The sequence below is a fragment of the Coturnix japonica genome, chromosome 1 (assembly GCF_001577835.2).
Source record: "Coturnix japonica isolate 7356 chromosome 1, Coturnix japonica 2.1, whole genome shotgun sequence".
In the NCBI taxonomy this organism is placed as follows: Eukaryota; Metazoa; Chordata; class Aves; order Galliformes; family Phasianidae; genus Coturnix; species Coturnix japonica.
Genome location: NC_029516.1, coordinates 71,312,963 through 71,335,276, shown reverse-complemented (window position 1 = coordinate 71,335,276; position 22,314 = coordinate 71,312,963). Strand labels below are relative to the sequence as shown.

The following is a 22,314-nucleotide window of genomic DNA, read 5'->3' as shown; positions in this document are numbered from 1 at the left end:
AGGGCAGAGCAAGTCTGAGGCTGCTTCATGAAGCTGAATGTATACAAATCTATGAGGCCAGATGACATGCGTCCCAAGGTCCTGAAAGAACTATCTGATGTAGTTGCCAAGCCACTCGCCATCATATTTGAAAAATGGTGGCTGTCAGGTGAGGTCCCCAGTGACCATGAAAAGGGAAACATCACTCTTGTTTTCAAGAAAGGAAGAAAAGAAAACCCAGGGATCTGTAAGCTGGTGAGCCTCACATCTATGCCTGGAAAGATCGTGGAGCAGATCCTCCATAATGTATATGCAAGGAGATCCAGGGTAGCCAGCGCAGCTTCACCAAGGGCAGATCATACCTGACCTATCTGGTGGCCTTCTGTGATGGAGTGGTGGCATCAGGGAAGAGCTTAGATCTAGTTGCTTTATACGTGGTGCTTTAAAACCAGCTTGAAGAAATGCCTATAAGGAAGTATCTGGCATCAACAGCGTGTTCCATTCACAATGACTTCAGATATGGTTGGTTTCCCAGAACCTATTCATACTTTCCATCTGTTGGATCTCTGCTTTTGTTTTTAATTGAATTCAACAGTGTTTTTATTCTTATATGACATTTCTTAATGACAACATCCAAATCTCCAGCCTTCTTAACAAACCTGCTCTAACAGCAATGAGTGGAAACAAAACAGTGTATACTATAGCTACATGAGGCAAAATGTTTTGGTGTGTACATGTTTTCACATGCAATATAATTTGCTATATGAAAGTAGTAGTTACTGTAGCTGTAGCTCTGGTAGTGTTTCATGAGTTCTGTAAAATAACTAAATTAGCTAAATAATTGCTTTATATAATCCTATTTGTAGTACAGTCATTATGTCAACCCTCAGGAGAAATTGTTTATAGAGCTTAGTGACTGGCAGTCCCTTTACATGCAACACTGCTTTAGTGCTCCAGAAAACATTGCTCTTATTTGTTTGTTTATGCTTTCCTTGGAGATACAAAAAGATGCATGTCAAGTAATGCATTGGTCTACTTTTAGCTTGTTTCTTCTTCATCTTAATGTGCTGCATGGACAGCTAGCTTTGAGTTCTTAGCCACAGCCCCGCACTAGGGGAGAGCAAATATCACTTCAAGAGAAGCAGGAAGGTTGTACTGCCAGTGAAGATTTATTATGTCTCTGTCTCATATCCAGAAAGATGGTAGGTTCAGAGGAATAAGGGAAAGACCATGCAGAATGGAGGAGGTTAAGACTCATTCATTTTTCTCTTCTGATCCATCTAAAGTGGAATTTTCTATTAGCATACCATCCCTGAGACATGCTCTCCAACATGGACTGCATGTCTCTTGCCAAGCCAAACTAAACGCTTTGTGCTGCACCTTGTGAACGTGCTTTGTTTTTTAGACCAAAGAGGAATCTGTTCTGGTGCAAATACTTAGTGTGATGTGGATAAAAAACAGTATTTCTTGGAGCACTGGAAGGATAGTGCAGAAAGACTGCCAGGGAGCAGGCTCTGCAATCTTAATATGCTTCAGTAACATCACTTGTCATCACTTTAGAAATTTCCTGTGTAATGTTATCTGTGATAGCAGATAGTGGGATCTATAATGGGGTGAAAAGTAAGTTGTTTTTAAAAAATAAATAAATAAAAATGAAATTATTCTTCACTGAGGGGCTCTACCTGTAACAGAGCAAGAAGGAAGTGGAGTTGAACGTGAAAGCATATAGATTATTTTCAGATAACTGTCTTCCTTATTGGACTTATTATAATGACTTTTAAGTTGTGGGAGATGCATGTTAACACACCTAGCAATTAAGGCAAGCCTCTAGCTCTTTGTACAAAGAAAAGTTTCACAGATTTGAATTGATTTTTGTCTTGCAGATCCACTAAGACTCACCCTGGGCCAGTTGTACATTTAAGTGATAGCCCAAGAGATGAAGGGAAAGTGAGTACAACTAATGATGTAACATGCTGCAACATTTTATAGCCTGCCTTGACCTTAATATCTCTTTCTCTGATTTTATCATCTGCTTTCATTTATTATATTTATGTGTAGGGTCACATTTACTGTTTTACAGTTTTTAAGAAAAGAAATGTATTTGTATAACTTTAAGAGTAAAAAATTATAATACACAGACAACATCTCTTGAAAGCTACAGACAGTCAAAATTGTTCCTGATTAAATAAATGTGATTTTTGCTTAATTAAAAGCTGACTAGAGACTGTCAGGTCTTTGGAATTTGCAGGAAGCATGCTATAATGAGGACATTATAGTAAGCTATCATAAGACTAGAAACTGTTTTTTACACAAGAATAGTAATGACAGCAACCTACATTTGGAACTTGCTGCTGTTCTTTAGTGGAGTTGAGAATAGCAAAGAGCTGTCAATAGGTGAAAGCAAAACATGTAATCGAAGTGTGATTCATATCATGAGAAGGCAAAATTTGAGTTGGCTTTGTTTCTATGGTAGCTTTTTGAAAATGAAATTTGGTTGCCAGAAATGTTTTTATTTCTATGCTGCTACTGCATTTTCATAGCATTTTGCACATGTGGAAGGGCACTTATTTGGTCTTTTTTGATCACTTTTGAGAATTGCATTTCAGTGAACTGAAAGTCCTTTTATAAAGGACTTGAATTTACAAACGGTGTATCCATTTGACAGTGTGTAACTGCTGATGATTACTGGAAAGTAGAAGCCTTAGGAGTTTGTGTTACTGATACAGGGTGCATTACGCTGAAATTAATATGGCTACCCAGGATGACATCGGAGACTATATTTGAATTTCATTTGCATTGTCAGTCCTTGGAGTCATCCATATTGCAGGGTGAACTATATGTAGACAATGCACTTGCTGGCTAGCCCTCCAGCAGCCTAGATCTCTTAAGCTTTTCTGAAAGAATCACAATAGATGAAGCAATTTAGAGTAGAGCCAATGAACAGTAATTAAATGCTATGAAGCATAGTGTCTTTGCCTCAAAGCAGAAGTCATCGAGGAATGCTGCTTAACTATTGATGCTGACACACCTGATAAAAATCAAGTTTTATTGATCAAGTATAAGTCTTGTTTGTTGCATTCCAAAGAAGCAGATAGTGACCTACTTAAAGCACAATGTATAGTGAGAAAAATGCTAAAAGAAAAAGAATTCCCTGTATTATATCTCTTAAAGGAAGTCATGCACCATATTACAACAAAAACCTAAAATATTTTTACTTCAGCTGAAAGAGAGATGAAAAGATCTCAGTAAAGGAAGTTGGAGAAAAGTTTACTTGGAAATACAGTTGCTTATTGATCAGAGAATGCATTTGAGACATCTGAGCTCTGATGAAGTATTGGCATATTAACAAGGCTCTGGTAAAAGCAAAATCAGGTGGATCCCTATTGAAAACAAACATTGGAAATGTATGGAGAGAGAATGAAGGATGTACTGAAACCATCCCTGTGCTGCTGCTTATATTACTGATAAATTGAGGATGGTATAAAGATCAAGTTGATCCTAACAAAATACTTGCAGATTTGAAGAATGTGGAATCAGCAGTTTGATATTTAATGGAAGATATCAGTAAAATGTTCGCAGAGACAAAAGAGGAGGTTGAATCCTGAATCAAATGACATCGTCTCAGTGAAAAGATACAATAGTAAAGAGGAAAAAGAAAAGAAAAAAGTAATAGTAATTCAACTTTACATCAAATTTCAGTTGAAATAATTAAAGGAAAAACCCAACCTTTCTTTGGAGTGGAAAAAATAGGAGGAAAAAAACAAATGAATATTTGAGGTTTTTTTGTTTAGCATAGTTATAAACAACGTAGAAGATGGTAAAGCTGTGATGTAATCAGGTGCTCTAGACCTTAGGAGAATGAGAAACTCAGCAGTAAAATGGCAGCTTGAATAACATCTGTATGGAAAACTGGTAATCACAGCCTAAACCTCTGATTAATCAGCTGAGGCAAGTGTTGGGTCAGCTGTGGGAGCACAGGTGAGAGTAATTGAGCTGTGCTCCCAGAAGGGGTGGAGCTTGACTCCACCTCCTCTAGACCTCATTTAAGGGCTGACCACCACTGAGGCAGCATCTCTTGGAGATTGCTCCTTGGTGGAGATTGCTTCAGTGTTTCCTAGCAGACTGGGGGCTTCCATACAGGTGAGTTTTTCCTGTAAATAACCTTTTGGATATTTATTACCACCTCTTGTACCATTATTATCTTTACATTATTGTCACTGTTTGTGTCTTTTTTAAGTATTAAGTGTAAATAATGTGAAATGATATGTGTAGAGGATAAGAATATTTCTAACTTCATATTAGGCAGTGGGTCTCAGGTGATCAGTGCTGCTTAGTATCAAGATTTTAGAATAGAGATTGATTTCTCAATGAAAATATCACCTCAGTGCTCAGTAGTGATCAAAGAATAAAATAACAGGCACTATTTAGAGCAGAATAGAGAACAAAACAGGCCTATTGCATAAATGCATGGTTGACTTGCCTGCTGAGTACTGAATATAGCTTTTGCTTTTCTGTCTCAAAAGTGATGTAATTAGGCTAAAAGAGAAGGGGCAGTGTTTTCTATATGATGCACACCTAAGTCAGGCAAGAAAATTAATTGTGGGATAGATCTGATTGTGATCCTGAGTTTGAAAATAATAATTGTTATGAAGAGAAAAACAGTTCATAGTCTCTTTCAATACAAAAAGCAAAAGAATATTTTGGGTAACAATTCAGTCGTAATGAGAGCAGGAAATACAGATAGCTTTACACTTTACAAGTAGAAGGGTACTGCACTCTGCCAAGATCCAGTAGTGTATACCTCTCTGTGGTATCATGAAGTTGATTACTGTTCTGGGTATGTTTCCCTCAAGTAGACAGGAAGGCACTCTTCTATGGGGCTGATGTAATGATTATTGAGAGACCTGAAACATGGGCAAATCTTACTGAAGCTTACTGAATACTGACCTGTATTTCTGTGACAAAAGAATGAATGTAATTAATTCCAGAAGACTTCTACCTTCCAAACAAACTATTAAGGCAGGGTTTGGGGACAGCCTCTGTTGCAAATCTAGCAAGTGGTGGTTGGAAGACAGACAACAAAGAGAGTCTGGGCTTTTAGCCTGCCATTTAAGAACAATTTGGGGACCTAGTGATTAAGTTCATGAAATGTAATTGTCTGCTGTATCAGTGAGTTAGTGTACATTAGGAACAGACTGAAGTACACAGATATTTGTAAGAGGCAGATCCGTAGCGAACAGTATTTTTCTTGCTGACACAGAAGAAGCCATCAACTTCTTTTCTTTTCCTTCCCCAAAGAAGTTTTGTGGTACCAGGGCCAAGAGGGGGTTGCCTGGCAGGTACCAGAATGGAAGTTGTTGATTGCAAAGGATAAAGCTCCCTTAAATACTGACATCAAGACCATTTCAGAGATAGGGATTTGTGTGGTCAGAATGTGGAGCAACTCTGCTAGGCATGGAAGATTGTGCCAGGACTCCTCCATCATTGAAGTTCTGTGCAGCCTATTGTATGATTCTTAATTACAAGTATGAGAAACTAAACAAGGGGTCAGAAACACAAGATGAAAAGATAAATTTTTGGTTTCTTCCTAGACTCCTTTTATATGTATCAATACGTTTCTGTTTTTCTGTTTGTTTTCTCCTGCAGCTGTATTTATGGATTATGGATTTTTTTTCCAGCATTGACTTGCATAGAGCTCATCTTACAGATCTCTCAAGTGCATACAATAAGCAAGAGGAGTGAGAGAAGGTTTGGTTTTCTGTACTTCAGGCAGATTGCAGTTCAAAGTATCATAAATACACTGAGAATGAGACTAATCATATTCACCCTGCTGGAATTCTGACTTGATTGTCACACCACACTATTATTAGTCAAGCAGCAGAGCTACCCTCTGAGAAAAGTAGATTGAGAATGCAGCTATGCAACAGTTCTGTGCATCTTTCAACTTCCCAGAAATCTCAGTACTTTCTATCTTGCATTTCTATAGTGCTGTTGTGCATCAACATTTTAGTGAAAGGAAGATTGGAAGGCTGCATCTGATAGGTGATATTTTACTTTTTAGTAATCACCTGGAACTTTGCAAAAGAGTGATAAAAATCAAAAAGCAAGCCTGCTTCACCAGGGAGGAATGCTTATTATGAAACAAGGTCACATACTAAATGCTTTTTCCATTCCTTTCCTATTTATAATTGTACAAAACTGAGAAAGAATACTGGTAGATAAAAAACAAACTCAATTGGTTTGGTACCCAGCTGTAATGCACTAGTGAAGACAGTGAGAAAAGCACTCAATCTGTATGATATATACAAAGAATACAAAAAGGAAAAAGAGATAATCTTATGTACCTAAAATGCTGGAAACCCCAAATTGTGCAGCATTGGATGGACCTCCAATAATGGCAGGGCACACTGCGTTGACATCATCTGCGAGGAGCTTCATCAGCATTTTCATCTATTTAGATCTCTTAGAAGATTTGCTTACACAAATAAAGTGTATTCCTTTCTACTGTCAAGCAAAAGGCTGTTCGTATGAGATACTGCTTTACACTTATACTAAGACAAGGGCACATAGGTACTGTGATTACTCCTACTAAGAGGGAGCTGCCTACAGACTTCTCCTTTACTGTTACCCAACTAAGTTTATCTTGTAGTCAAGGAATATGTGCAGCACAGCATATCACAATACAGGCCTGTGCACAGTTAGGCTGTTATGTGAATCACAAAGTCCTGAATATACGATTGTCTCTGTTTAGAACCACTGCACTGGCAGTGAAAGAAGTTGCAGCAAAGCACTTTGCTTATTTTCCCATTGGCAGTCCTCTATGTCACATTACCATATGGCAACTTGACACCACTACTATCCAGTTTGTTGTATGATTTCTGAACAGTGATGTCTTTTCACATTTACTCTGCTACAGAATCCCAGATGGACCTGTCCAGGGCAAAAATAAATGTTCTGGAATTTCTACAAGGCAGTTTGTGTTTTGTTAGGGAACAAAATTACTAAATCAGGTATTTTTCCTATTCAAGTATTATATGCATTTAACCGTAAGTCGTTCCCAGAACACATAGTGCATCTCCATGTTAAAAAATATTCTGACAATACAGAGAATTATATCCAGTAGCACGTAGAGTTTGTTGGAGACTCTGTGTAATGCAGTATTGATGTAGTAATGATACTTGGGGGAAAAAAGAGTTTCGTTTTGCGGTCCAGCAGTTTAACTTTTATGTCTTACATAGGCTATAGTGAGTAACAGCGAAGATTTTGTTAATGTTTCACAGACTAAGAGATAGTCTCGTTATCGTTCTTTCCCTCAAATGCTTGATATAATAAATGCAAATTCTTGCTTGCCTTCTGCGATCCATGCATTTCTGGACAAAGAACAATTGCAGGTATCACTGCACCGTGCACATAAATAGTCCATAATCAAAACGTGTGAGTCTTCCAGTATTCTCATTCTTCAGGCTGATCCTTAGGAAGACAAGCTCTATGAGCTTCACACATTCCATAAGATTTAGAGTGAACTATATTCAAATGAAAAGTATTCAGTACAGAAGCTGATGTAAAATTTAGTTAGTTTCAGTAGAAACAAGGAGAAAGCATTGTGTTCATTCTTACTTTGTTTCCTAAGCATTGCTTTTCTTCTCTATCATATTTAGATTAATTTGATTGGCATTTCTCAGGTATGCATGACTGTATGACGTACTAATTTTGGAAGTAAAAAAATGGCATACAGGTTAACTTGCTTTCAATTTCTAGAAAAGTAAGCAATTTATTTTCTGCAACGGGATTTCTTCAAAATGTTTAGAAGGAATAGAAAGCAGAAATTAAAGGAGTGTATGTAGCTGAGAGAGAGTTTACTCTGGTTACTCTTTGGTTTGTTGTAATTTAAGACAACATGTAGGTGTCAAATAGTTGTCCCTCCAACCAGGGAAGGAAAATGGCCACTGAGAGGAACATGTTATATTTGTGTTTTCTCAACAGATAAAAAGTAGTAGAGACAGTCCTTGCATTAAAAATGATATATAAAGCACATTTTTATTTCTGTATCAGGACTGGAATTGTCTGTCATTAGAAGTAAATTATAGTAAAAGATAATTCAAATATGGGGTATTATGTACACTATAATCCACAGTCTTGTGCATCTGTTTGGCAATTTTATATTGCTTGTTTTTTTTAAATACACCTTAAAGCTGTGAAGTTCTTTAATGATTATATGTGTATTTTGAATATGAAGGTGTAATTGTGTCTGTTTCCCTCCTCCAGCTATTGATAGGCTATGAAAATGGGACTGTAGTATTCTGGGACTTACGATCTAAAAGAGCTGATTTGAGAGCCTATTATGATGAGGTAAGCAATTCAGCATTAATTCATAAATACTGTTATTCAGCGGTTATATTTCTTACCAAACAGATGGAATTTGGTCTTAAAACACTGTGTGTTCTTGAAATACTTCTTGTGATCTTCTTTTGGGCAACTTACAAATCAAAACTTGAGTTCTCTGGTTGTAATACGTTAGCCTCTTTTGAGTGTATTACAATACAGTGTCACTTCCCCATAATTCTAACAGGTTCATCTGTTAGATTCATCAAGAGATGCATAAGAAATGTTATTATTTGTATTGAATACTACCAGAACATCAACTAGAATGTAAGTCAAATTACTTTGTAGGGCTGTCTCTGTTATCCAGTAGTTGAAATCTACATAAAAAGTTTTCAAAATTGTATCCTCACTTTAATCAGAATATTGACTCTTGCTGTTGGAAAGCAGATTATATCAAACACGGGTACAGTTCTTGTAACAATAAGAAGTATTTTAAAAGATAGATATATGCCTATTTTGATTGTTTCTCTTACTGCCTTATTAGATGGAAAGTGTGTACACATTCATGAAAACGGCATTAAAACTGAGCTTCAGAATTAAAATACTGATCCTGTACACAGCAAATGTTTTACTGACAGAGTAATTACAAGTATAACCAGGCCAGCATTTAAGCCTCAAGATATATATATATATATATATCAAGGTATAACTGCCTGTGCATACACTTGGGAAAATACAGCATTCTATTCCTTGAGACTGGACAACCTTTTCTTTTCACAGGTCTTCTTGTAAGGTAGGGTGCGTGTTCATACACTGTCCTCTCTTGTACTCAGGAAGAGAGAACATAAAACAGGGCCTTTATAATCCCGCTTCCTTTCTTTTTAATAGGTTACTAATCAGAGTTGCTGAGTGCTGAAAATTTCTTATAGTTTAATTGTTCCACATTTATCATTTATCTCGTCTCTTCTTATAAGTCATGCGCTTCCCTGCTCAGTAGTTACTTGCTGTGTCACTGTTTCACTCCGTGCAACTTTTGATAGTTTTCCGTTGTCTACTGATATATTTGAAAGATTCTTCTACCATCTTAAAAGGGATGTGCAAACTTGCAACTCGTGCTTTGTTCTCAACTTGCTCCAGATTCATCATATTCCAGATCTTCTATGATTCCTGTGGGGAAACCCCTAGAAAAGGTTTCTGTTACAATACTGAGTTATGCAGGTTTATGAGTCACAAATTATTAGTTTAGCTGGTATTTGGCACCAGAACAAAGGATTAAAAATCTAAGATTCATCACAGAGATTGGTCACTTAAGATTAGAGTTGAGAAATACTAATATCCTTCATAATTCTCCATGAACTGATGCAAGCGCCCTGTATTACCTGACATCTCACCAACCTTTGAGGATTGTTATTTTGGTCAGCAGACAACAATTTCAAGGTATCTGTGAAATTTCTGATTAAGTGGTATGATTGTTCTGTACCTTCAATAAATATCAAAGTACCTCTTGGAACAGTATGAATGAGGTTAATCTAGAATCATTTTTTTCTATTGCTATTATACACAGGTCACTCCAAAAGTAAGGTGTCTTAGTTTCAGCTGGGATGGAACTGTTTTCTTCAGAGTGTCTGGTATTATGCAGTGTTTTTGATTCTAGGAGAGTGCCAGGAGCTTATTTTCCATGTCTATGTTTATTTCCATGGAAACAACAATGGATACAAAGAGCACAATAACACTAGTTGATAGAGCAAATTCTCAGCTGCAATACACTCTTCTTCAGTGTAATCACCACTAGAACAAAAGTCTGTATGCCACGCTCATAAAAATCTGCACCAGTGGAGGTGACCCACTGTTTCACAGCTGCTATGATGGTGTTGTTGCTAGGAAAATATATCCCATGCAATCAATCTTTCATCAGCCAAAGCAGATGGAAGTCAGAAGACGCCAAATCTGGTCTACACAGTTGGTGCTGTAGAACAGTCCAGCTAAAATTGGCAGTCTGCTCTACAGTCTTCAAACTGGCATGGGACCTGGTATTATTGTGTTGCGAGAGAAAAGGATTCTTCTTCTCTGGCCTGACTCTGGAAGTCTGAGCCTTCAGCATAATCAGTGTCACAATGTAGGAGGTCAGAGCTGATGGTTCCAGGAAATCCAGAAGGGTCACCCTTTTCCTATCCCAAAAGACAGTGCATATCTCTTTACCTATTGAGAGTTGTGTCTTGAACTTCTTCTTCAGCAAGGAATTATCATGTTCTCACTCCATGGAGTGCCATTTTGTCTCCAGCTCATAGTGGTGACGCTATGCCTTGTCACCAGTGTAATGGTTTTGTGGCTTGTTTATAAGTATTCCATAAAATAACATCACATGCTGTGCTAGAAGTTAGAGAGTTAATGCTGCAGTTCCATGGATTGCCGATATTCCTGGTTTCCTGGTCTCAGAAGAGAAGAATGAACTGTGGCTCCCAGAAGACTTCATTGTTCCATTTCCATTTTCTGCTCAGAGGGAATGATGAACCTGACTGAAACTCACAAGATTGCTCCTGTCCATCTCACCTACAGCATTAGAGTAAGGACTTCACCTTTGGAAACTTTCTGTCTCTCATTTTGTTTGATTTATTAGTATGGAACATGGCCACACATCGCCCAGAATAGAAGTACACACCCTCAAGACTCCATCCTGATACTCATCCAATCTCAGGATCCTCCATTGTGTTAGTCTTCTGTCTACACAAACTTGCTGAGAAGCAGGCTCTCTGTGATTGAGATCTGTAGAATCACTTGCTGTGTAGCACAGGGACAAGAACTTAGCAGCAAATATTTTTAATACTAAAGTTGAAAGTAGGCTAGTAACTGACTATGCATCCACAAATCTAAATACTCCTTTTTTTCTTTTTAAGTTAAGTTCAAGATGAGCACTATATCTGCTGTCATTCAGTTCATAGAGAGAGGAATAATTTCATATCTCATGACTTTGAAGATGCTTTGTTTTGTATAGCCACAAGAAATGCTTCCATTATCAGCGGGAAGCATTCTTTAAGACTCTTTCATTTTATTTTTTTTTTTCATTCTATTGAGTGCTGATTTTTAAATTGGGGTCTTAGAAGTAGTGGACACTCAGATTAAACAAGTTCTCTTTCTTTACACACTTGAACAGTTGGCTAACAAAAGGATTACAAAGAGATAATGGCTCTTAGTGTCCCCTAGCACATCACCACTGTGAAATCTTGCCTATCCTTTTGAAGCTGAATGGTATCGTTAGCACCAGTATGATGCTTCATATCACATGAGTCTTGCAGATTTGGTTACATGACATGTTGCAAACATCTCCTCAGAGCATGGATAGTCTTATGACTGGGAGATGATTTGCTTACTGTAATGTTATCAAAATCTGTCCAGTACTTGCAGAAATGTGTCCTTTCATGTTCCTTCCATCCAGATTGATGTCATGGATATGTATGACTTAGACAGCCCAGCAGCCTGTAACTGGGGACATGAGGACTCTGCCCCTAGTTCAAAAACCTGCAATTGAAGCATTCATAACTGTATTTTCTACTGTATCTTAGTTGTGCCATGCTTCATATCAAGATGGCTGAAAACCTTTCATATATAAAGCATCTGCTTATTTCTAATGAGGGAGGTTCTCACCGAGGGTAGGAAAGGCTGTATAATTTGCATTATTGTGAACTTCTGGGTGTTTTTGTAAGCTTTGTATCTCCCCTTTAAAGCATTTCCCTGCTACCTATGTTCTACCTACTAGAGATAAAATTAGACTAGCACAGCTGAGACAAGTTAAAAGTTGCCTCATCAAATCTCAAGAGACTAAGATGTTTTCATTTGTAAGACACCTGGTGCCAAACCAGAGAATGAACCTGCTGCTTAGTCTCTTGTGCCCACTCTCTCACTCTCTGAGTTGTCAGATGCAAGTTTGTTTCGTGGTATAATTATGATTGTCATCTTCTCAGTGGTGATCACATCTACTGAGTATGAGATATTCAGACCCTTGTGAACCATTTTCTCTGTTCTGTCAAAAGTTGTGGGCTTTTTTCCATAGATTAATAGAAAAGAGAATACACAAGCAAGGAAGATGCTTCAAAGTACTTGCAAATTATTACTGATAGATGGTGACTCCCCCAAAAAATCCAACCATCTTCTTATGCAGACTTCAAATTTTGGCAGGCTGTGTCAATGCATATTTGGAGCCTTCAGTAGCATAGATATCATCTCTCATAATGACGCAGATCCAAAACAATGCTGCAGAATTCTCAGACATTTCCCAAATGACTTTTCCTCCCCACCTTTATCAAGCACTATATCATTATGGAAGCATCAAATCTGATGCAATGGTCCTGCAGTACTGCTAATCCAAAGGATTCTTAAGGTTTAAGTGATAGGATAATTATGGTGCTTGTTCAGATTATGGTTAAAAGTGTTCCTAGAGTACCCATCATTTCTTCTCAGTGGAGGATTTCTGTACCTGGGAGAGAAATGAGATGGTGTTGAGTATGCCTAGCTTTAGTACAAGCTGATTATAAGAGAAGATGGAGTAAATATGCAGCCAGTGTAGATACCGCAGGAGAGACATACCCAATCTGGAGTGATATGTTTTATGTGTATACACTCTGTGAACATTCATATGAGTCATCTACTGTGATGAACTCTTGTTCTTAGGAAATAACTGCTCAGTTTTTGTGAGGTTGCTAAAGAAATGGATCAGAATGCTAGACATATTCTAGCAGAGAGCAAATTAGGGACTTGTTTAGTGCTACCATTTAGTGTTAGTCATGACTCCCAGAGACCTCCAAAACAAATCCTAAGTATTTCTTTACCTTTGTGGAGCAGTCTATCAGTTGAGTTTGAGCTGTGTTATAGCAACTCTCTGTGACTGTAGGAGCATTTCTCCTCAGATCCACGTAACAGGAGAGTTATGTTTGCAGGTGGCACCTAACAGCTGAGATTGTTTAACCAGCAACTCGGTATAGCTTTTCCTGCTAGTTACTAGCCCTTGCTCAAGCATAGCAAAATGCTGAACTTGTTGTGTTAGCAATCATGAATGAGTTAAGAAAGGATTAATTTGTGCAGAGGTAGAAACACAGTGTTCCCCTCAGATCTGTCATTCTTATTACCATTCTTAGTGCCATGTAATTGGACTGTATGTGAGCCATCTTTTTACATTATCTTTTGTTATTTCAGTTGCAGTTCGGTATCTGGGGGGAATTGTGTGACAGTCTCACTTTGGTAGGTAAAAGTTTGAGTGACAGCCATTATATCACTTGAAGAGAACTATCTGGAGTTCAAGTTGCCCGGCCCAGTTTGCTGATTCCTGATTGGCACAACTGGCTTACCAGTGTTAGCAGAGCTTTCATATACAAGGCATGTTGCAATCTTAAAATATCTGGGACATCTCAAGGCAAATTCTGATTTGTGGCAGAGCTGTGGCTATGTTCAGCCTCAGGAGCTGAGTAAAGCACTGAGAAGAGAACACAATCTTTTCATTCTTTTTTTTTTCCCTGAAATTTTGTTCAGATCCTGAGCAATTACCATCCATAACAATCTAAATACTTATTAAAAAACCCAACAGGGAGTTTTGAAGAGTTACCAACAACTCTAAGTTAATTTCATAACAGCTTAAGGGAAATTGGTAAGAACAGCTCCAATACTGATTTATAAATGCACAGTCTTCATTTCAAGGTGATTTGAATAATTCAGGTAAAACAAGCCATGTGCAACCATAAGTACAGGCAAGGTTTTAGCATTTCCAGGGTTCTGTAAACAAGCATTTACTTAAGTGCATTCACAAAGAAGTCCCTTTTACTTACACTTACATAAAATTAGGTAGCAGTTTTTGTTATTTAGCAGCTAACGTGTCTGGAAGGGAAGTATATTCAAGAGTAAAAGTTTGTGCTTCTGAGGGAGTGTGTGAAAAACTGTGGTAATCAATGAAACAATACATTATTTCCCCTGAAAATGGCTTGTGTCAGTTTTCAGGATGCACTAGTGAAAAGAAAGGACTTGCACTGTTACCTAATTAGCTTGTTGGATATAATCGTGGATGTTATTATTATTCATTTTAAGTGTCTAATCCCTATTTTAACTTCAGATATCTTGTGCCTATCAGTTCTATTAATTATTCATGAAATACTAAGAATGTCTGATTAATTTTTGAAGCATTCCCTTTTACTATATGTAAAACTCAATACATTCTATTTACATTGTGTACATAGGAGTATGATATTCCTCTTCTCTGAAGCATCAGGTCTTCCAAAATAATCTCGTGTCATTCCTTTACCAATGAAACAATCCCATTTCATCGCTTTGTTTTCATATGAAACATAACAAGTTGAGGTACTTTCTCTGAAACCTGGGTATTTGGGGGTAAAAAGACTCAAGAATGGGGAACTATTTCTACTTTCTCTAATACATCTGCTTAGAAAGCTTGCATGTGTGGTATGCTATCAGTAAAAATCATTGCACAGCATTCCCATACGTTTGCCAAATGAAATATTCCAAAGGAGGGGTCAGAAATATTAATTGCATTGTATATTTCTTGTTTGTGTACCTTTTGCTTGTTATCCTATTCCTTCAGTTTTTGTCTGATTCAATAGAATTCCTCCCATTCTTGTGCCCTGTTAACATTTATAATGGATTGTTTTGTCAATTAGCTGCAGATCATAGCTATTGGTTACTAAAAAGTGCTCTTAATGTACTGTAAATAAACAAAATTCATCCAACTGTTGATATACCATTAAATGAATATAATTCAAAGTCTTGGATTAAAATTTCATTATTGTAAACAGTGTATTGCTTTCCACTCTCAAATTTTTCATTCATCCCTATAGGCTATTCATTCTGTTGCTTGGCACCATGAAGGGAAACAGTTCATGTGCAGTCACTCTGATGGAAGCCTGACCTTGTGGAACTTGAAAAGTCCTAACAGGCCATTCCAGACCACAATCCCACATGGTAATTTTGATAGTAAAAAAGTAAAGAAGTAGTACAATATTTTGTTGTTTGCTGTTATTTTTATTTATTGTTGAAAAGAAGCATGGACTCTCCAAAGTAACAAAAAGAAAATTGATTTTAATTTTTTGGTTATTGTTTACAAGTGACTTTTCTCTAAGCCAGAATTAACAAAGAACTCATTATTTAAAGTATGCTTTTCATTTAATTTTATCTCTCAACAAATTACATCTTTTAGGAAAAAAATTAAGGAGAAGATGTATCATCAGTGAAATTCAATAATTATTAGCTGAGTGTCATTCTCATATTTTCAGATGTTCTGAAGTGTGATCTGTAATCCTTTAGACATATGTAGCAGTAAAAACTTAGTTATAATAAATGTAATTAATTTAAACATGCATATTTTAGAGAAGTAGGCTTTGATGCTTATCTCATGTAGCTTTAAAATCCTATCTGTTGCTGATTATGTAGTTGCTTTGAGGTATATATTTTAGTTCGATAACCCGGTTAGTTCTGTTATCATGATGTTCTAATACAGTTTTCATTCTCTTTCTTTCCTTAGGAAAAATTCAAAGAGATGGAAAAAAACCTGAATCTTGTAAACCAATTCTTAAAGTGGAGTACAAAACCTGTAAAAACAGGTATGTTTCATTTTTACATTTGTGAGTTAAAACATTCAGAATCTTTCCTTTTTTCTTTTTTCTTTTTTAGCAAAGCTATTTAAGATATTAAAGCTGTTAAGACGTTGCACCTATAATGTAAACTTGTTACATAAACTTATGATTACTATGTTTTTATATTCAATACAGTGAACCATTTGTGATATTTTCCGGTGGGTTGTCATATGATAAGGCTTGTCGAAGACCAAGTCTAACGATTATGCATGGGAAAGCAATTACAGTTCTTGAAATGGATCATCCTATAGTTGATTTTTTAACTCTTTGTGAAACCCCATATCCAAATGGTGAGTTCATTAAGCAAATACAGTTATATAAAGTATGAATGAACAGAACTTATATATGAATTCCTGTCCAGGAACTTCCATTCTTACAGTTGTCTCCATTTCAAAAATCCCCTATTGCTGAAAGTAACTGAAGATTGCTTGCTTTCTGAACATAGAAAGCAAGTAATCAGTGGGCAATAAGGAATTCATAACTTTGAAGATAGTAGTTTGAAACATGGGGTAGCATGAAATAGTATTACTCTTAATCAAACATAAGTGCTTACGCGTCTGAAAGTGTTTTGCTACATATTGTGAGACTGCCAAATGCTGAGGTAAATTAACAGAAAATTCTGGCGAGTGAAATTAAGAAAGCTGCAAGTGAAAAAGAAGCTAAATTTGGCTTTTTAAGCCCCCAGTCAGACAAGTAAAGTTAGTCTCTTACACCATGATAAATTAAACATATATTAAAAACAATGCTATTTGTTTTAATGTCATGTGATAGAAGTAATTTTCAGTAATCAAAGTTAATTTGCAGTCTTTCTGTGCTCTGAGTCCAATTTCAGTGTTTCATTCTTGCTATGTCTGCAGTACAGCTGTATTATTTGAAGCACTTGCGCTGTCACCAGAGTATCCCTGTCATCTTGTTTCTTTAATCTTCCCTTGTTAATGTTAAAATGAAGATATAGAGAAGATTTTCTTTGTAATCGTCCTTTCAAATTGCTTTGAAAACAAGGGCATTGTATATCAAGTGGATTAGACTAGCTGTTCACAGCCTGTTTTTAAAGAATAGTTGTGCATAGAAGAAGTAATAATACTGGGCAGCAAAAAATACATTTTCTGAGTAACAACTGGATTCAACAATGCTGCGGTAGACACAACCTCCTCACATTCTGTTTCATTACTTCCACTGTTCCATCTTGCTGAAATGCTACATTATGCCTGTAGCAATTGGACAGATCAATACAACGGGAAAGGCATTACAACAAAGGTGTAATGACAAAAGGACTGGCACAATAGAGAGGTGCTATAAAGGAAGGGAAGAAGATTGCTTGTCTGTATCAGAAGATTCCAGGCTTACAGGGGAAAGCTCCACCAAGGAGGGATCTCCAACCAGAGATCTTTCCCCAGTGGCAGTCAGCCCTTAAATGGGGTCTAAGAGAGGTGCAGCCAGGCTCCACTCCTTCCACTTACACAGCTGAATTGCCTTCACCTGTGCTTCCAGGGCTGAGCCAGTCCTTTCCCCAGGTAATCCATGAGTGGTTCAGGCCATGACTCAACAGTTCCCATACAATTCCAATACTATTTCTGCATGTTAACCAGCAGTTCTGCCTGGAAGTTATTTATTTTCTCATTTCCTATTTGTCCCTAATCAAGTGCTTTCTAGATTTTGTTTAATATACTGCAAGCGTTCAGAGAATATAAATGTGACTATAGCGTTTAAAGTGCCTAGTGGAAGAATTCATTGTTTTTTATACTGGATTCCTCTCCTACAGAATTCCAAGAACCCTATGCTGTAGTTGTGCTTTTGGAAAAAGATCTCATTGTTGTTGATCTGACACAAAGCAAGTAAGTAGAGAATCTTATACGAAGTTATAGATATTTCATAACCGTTTAGAATTTGATGATTAAAAAAAAATACAATTTTCATGTTAGAAATTACCCTCAACTATTGTCTAACTTCACTGGACTCCACAAGGACTACCACTTAAGTATTTACTTGAGTATCTTAGTAAATAATGACACTGATTTATACTGGATCTATGGGATTCTTTCATGATTCATTTGTTGTTTTAAATGACAAAGAGTACTTCCACATCAAAATCAGTGTTCATATATATCGTATAATGCAGGATGTGATGCTTATTTGCTTTGTTCTGTGTCAAAAAGTGCATTCACGTTCGCATTGGTATAATCAAGAGCAGCATTGTTCTGCAATGATTTGAAACATTTTTAAGTAAATCATATTTTGGCCTCATTTGCTTTCAAGAATAATTCATTCATCTCAGCAATATAAAATGGATGCAAGTGAAATTAGAGCCACATTTCTTGCATTCTTGAATTGTGAATAACATTGTGTAGTCTGCCAGGAATAAGGCCTTCTTTCTTTTCAGGTAGTCCATACTGATGAAAGTGGGAAGTAAACTGAAATCTACTTCATCTGTTATTGCAGTTGTTCATTGTAGAATCAATAGTGTATCAACACAATGAACAGAACTGTTGAACATAACATCTGCAGTTGAATAGTTAGTTCTTAGGTCATGGTATATATCATATGGATGAATCTGAAGCTTCTAGAAAATATATGATTTCTGTATCTCATAAATGAGATTATGAGATGCTGAAAAAATTCACGCTAATGAAAAAAAACAGATTATTGTCACAGAGCAGGAATTTGTACATTGTTAAAACTAGAAGTTTCTATTGGCATTGAAAACATTATGTATGTTTTAAAAAATAATGAAAAATGTACTTTATCAGTAATTATTCTACTTAGATTGTGTTATATACTTTCTAATAATAATGTCTTATATGGCTCAGTGTGTCACCATGCTTCTAATAAATTGTCTTCCTTGACTAGTTTTCCAATCTTTGAAAATCCATATCCTATTGACATTCATGAGTCACCTGTCACCTGCACAGAATATTTTGCCGACTGTCCTCCAGATTTGATCCCTGTACTCTATTCTGTAGGAGCAAAACATAAAAAGCAAGGATACAGCAATAAGGTAAATGAAACCAGTATTTTCGAACAAACAAAACACATGTACTACCTGTGTCTTTGAAATATCTTGCCAAATTCTTTTCATTTTACTTCTTTAATAACCTGTTTCAAGTTAGTCCAACCTGCAGGTTAGATGCAGTTTTCTTTCTGTGATTTCTTATGTCCTGATATTCATCCCTCAGTAGTATCTACCACCACTGAACCATAAGCATTAAGCCACCGTTATGCAGGACTTTATCATTAGGCTGCTGGAATTATGTGAGATCAGATTGAGTTAAAAGAATGCCATCAATGTTAAGTTTGAACTTGTCTGAAAATGTTATCTGTATCAAAGAAAGAAATAACCTATAAAATGATTATAATGCAAAGCAGATCTTAAGTGGAATTTGAAGGTTGATAGTATTCTATTAAACAAGGATATTAGTTATTATTTTATTGAGCTACTGTAGTCTTAATGGGAGGGTTTTAGAAATAATACAAGTTGCAGAAATAGAAATAGGGAATTGAATTACTTTATACATTTCAAGCATTAATCTGGTTTATGTTTTGCTTAGAACTAATGCATCGTAATAAATAAGAAAAATGTTGAATGAGCAAATTGGGCATCAGTTTTCTTCTTATATTGAAAGAAATTGTTCTCCGTAGTGCTGCGTTGTTTTCCTTGAACTGAAAATCTGGGCCTCAAAATACTTCTTTGAGATCTTAATTCAGCCAAATACTTCAGAAAATGTTTTTTCTCTTGCTAGAATTTGTCTGCTTATTTGTCCTCAATTTGCACACATAGTTTTCCAAAAATCTAACTTCCTATCTGTGTTCCTTTTACAATCTCTTATCCAACTTGCTTTATTTGTGCATGCACATTATAAATGTGCAGAACATAGATAGCCATTGCCACTCGCTCCTTTCTGTACTCAGATGGATCCAGTCCATGCATTCTTCTCAGAACCAGTTTCCTCCTAGATTTTTATATCCTCTCATACTCTATACAAATCCTTACTCATTCTGTACCTGTTACCAAGCTTTAGGCACAGATCACCATTTCGCTCAACCAGCATAGACCGAGGAAAAGAGAGAGAATCATTCCAGTAGTAAATAAAAGACAATGAAGAGATGATGATTTCATACAATTTGTGGAAGTTGCATTCCCTTATTTCATATCCCATTGCATGATGCTCAGGTTTTCTTTTCCCAATTTTCTGGGCCAGATTTTTCAGTAGTTTCCATCCTCAGAATGGATTCTCAGTTCTATTCAGCATCTTATAGAAGCTCCAATGTGAAAACAGTAGTAAAAATGTTTACTGCTCCTTCCCCTACTTCCTGTTTTGAGTGTTTGCAGCGTTAGTTATGCCACAGTCATTAAAAAAGCTAGAACTTGAGTTGTTAAAGTACATTTAAAACAACAAAGCCTTAAAAGCCCTAGTTGATAAAATGCTAATAAGCTTTAAAAGCTTTGAATGCTACTTGGTATTTCCATTTCTTTTTTGAGATGTATTGCTTTTTGGAAGAAGATGTTGTCTGCTCATAAATCTAAAAATTAACCAAGCAAAATTCATCAGGATTAGGTTTGATCTCTATGCTCTTGTTCATTTAGGAGTGGCCTATCAGTGGTGGAGCATGGAATCTTGGAGCTCAGACATATCCTGAAATCATTATTACAGGGTGAGAATGAAACTGAGGATTTGTTCTTTTAAAATGTTAGTGTCTAGAACTTCTAATTGTGGGTTGTCTGTGGGCAAGTGTTGACCTTTGACAGGGCATGCGTGTCCTAACCTCTTGCGTTGAGGTATGTAGCTTTTATTTTGGGTGCAAAATCACATCAGAAATTCCCATTTGCTGTAGAAAATAGAACTTTGTGTTCAAAGATGAACTACTGTTAAGAATTACTGATTGAGCCCCCAGTGTTAGATGACAAGTCTACTTGTGAAATCATCTTGTGAAAGTGGGATTTTTGAAAAAGGGAATTCATTGGAATCCTTTTATTGTTTGAAGGCCATAGCATTAAAAAAGGGGAGCCAGCTGTTTTTCTATGCCTGTTATTTTTCAGCCTTCTGGGGACTTTGTGTCTGGGGATGATTTAGGAAGGCATTTTAATACCACATCATTAGTGGAGATGTGTTGCACTGGGATTATTTCCCCTTTTAAGTGATGGACGGTCCCATAGAAAAAGGTATAAAAAGGCTCAAATTGCAGTAGAAGCCCTAAAAGCAGTGAATGCCTGATGGATTTTCAAGGGGACACCCTATAAAACAGAAAATTGTATGATACATTCCTATTTTCCTCTGGTCTCAGACACGCTGATAATAGCAGTATGTTTGATAAATGGTTATGATCAATGATAGTTAAAATCTGTTCTAAAAAATGCAGTTACGATATGTGCAGTAGTATTGGTAAGGGGAAGAAGAAATTCTTCTAAACAGAAGTATCTCCTTTCCACAGTTATATTTCAAGGATTATTTTCTATTACTAAAAGGAACACAGCTGTTAGGTGCTAAGCAAAATGAACTTGACCTCTGACTTTTCAAAGTTAGATATATCTGGTGTTTTTATAGTTCTTAGGCTTATAGGCTTGATACTTGCATACTTGCTAGGCCAGAAGTGCTGCATCATAAACTTGGCATTCATAAATGAATTAATTTTGGGCTGTTGTGGTCTTAAAAATTGTAGTCAGCTAGTTCTCTATAGGGGATTTCATCAAATGGTATTCCATCAATCACATGAATAACAAAATATTTCCTTATGGTTAGTGGATACACCATTGTATATTGTCATTAACGTATAGAGAATTAACACAGAAGCAAAATGCAGTTTTTTCCACTTCCATTTATTGCTCAATGAAAGCAAAAAATGTTCAATAAATGCATAATGTTTTAACACAATATTTTTTTTTTTTTTTAAGCCATGCAGATGGATCAGTAAAGTTTTGGGATGCTTCTGCCAGTAAGTTTTTGAAGTTCACTTTCATACAATGCTGAAAAATCATGCATTCACACACACAAGTATATTTACATGTAATATATGATGTGTTTACAGTATGAATACTTATATCTATAATTCTGTGACTAGGTATAGTTGGGTGAAATTAAGCAATTTTTTAATTAAATTAGGAGAAAAATACTATTAATGGCATATTTTAAGCAGAGAAGAGGTGAAAGTCAGGATAGGGATAAAAACTTTCGATCTGACATACCAAAACCTAGGAAGAATGAAGTACTGTTAAATAATCCCATAGGCATAATCCTATTGTGCATAAAAAACAGTCAGCTGAAAGAGCACTAGTGAAATAACGTTGTCTTTTTGACAGCTAGATAAAAAACAAAGCATGACAGTATAGTAAGACATCTTAGTTAAAGACCTGCATCTTTACTTGTCCAGTCTCAGATTCCAGGAATTAACT

General features: G+C 36.3%; 1 protein-coding gene across 9 annotated transcripts in view; it reads left to right on the top strand.

Annotated features, from left to right (window-relative positions):
- STXBP5L (syntaxin binding protein 5 like) overlaps window positions 1–22,314 on the top strand; it is a 158,498-nt gene that overhangs the window by 77,273 nt on the left and 58,911 nt on the right. For all 9 annotated transcript variants that reach the window (XM_015874624.2, XM_015874608.2, XM_032447298.1 and 6 more), the window contains exons 6-14: window positions 1,863–1,926; window positions 8,245–8,328; window positions 15,135–15,258; window positions 15,818–15,896; window positions 16,065–16,219; window positions 17,692–17,764; window positions 18,777–18,924; window positions 20,512–20,579; window positions 21,817–21,857. In XM_015874624.2, coding sequence (XP_015730110.1) covers window positions 1,863–1,926; window positions 8,245–8,328; window positions 15,135–15,258; window positions 15,818–15,896; window positions 16,065–16,219; window positions 17,692–17,764; window positions 18,777–18,924; window positions 20,512–20,579; window positions 21,817–21,857 — 836 coding nt within the window. The remainder of the gene's footprint in view (window positions 1–1,862; window positions 1,927–8,244; window positions 8,329–15,134; window positions 15,259–15,817; window positions 15,897–16,064; window positions 16,220–17,691; window positions 17,765–18,776; window positions 18,925–20,511; window positions 20,580–21,816; window positions 21,858–22,314) is intronic.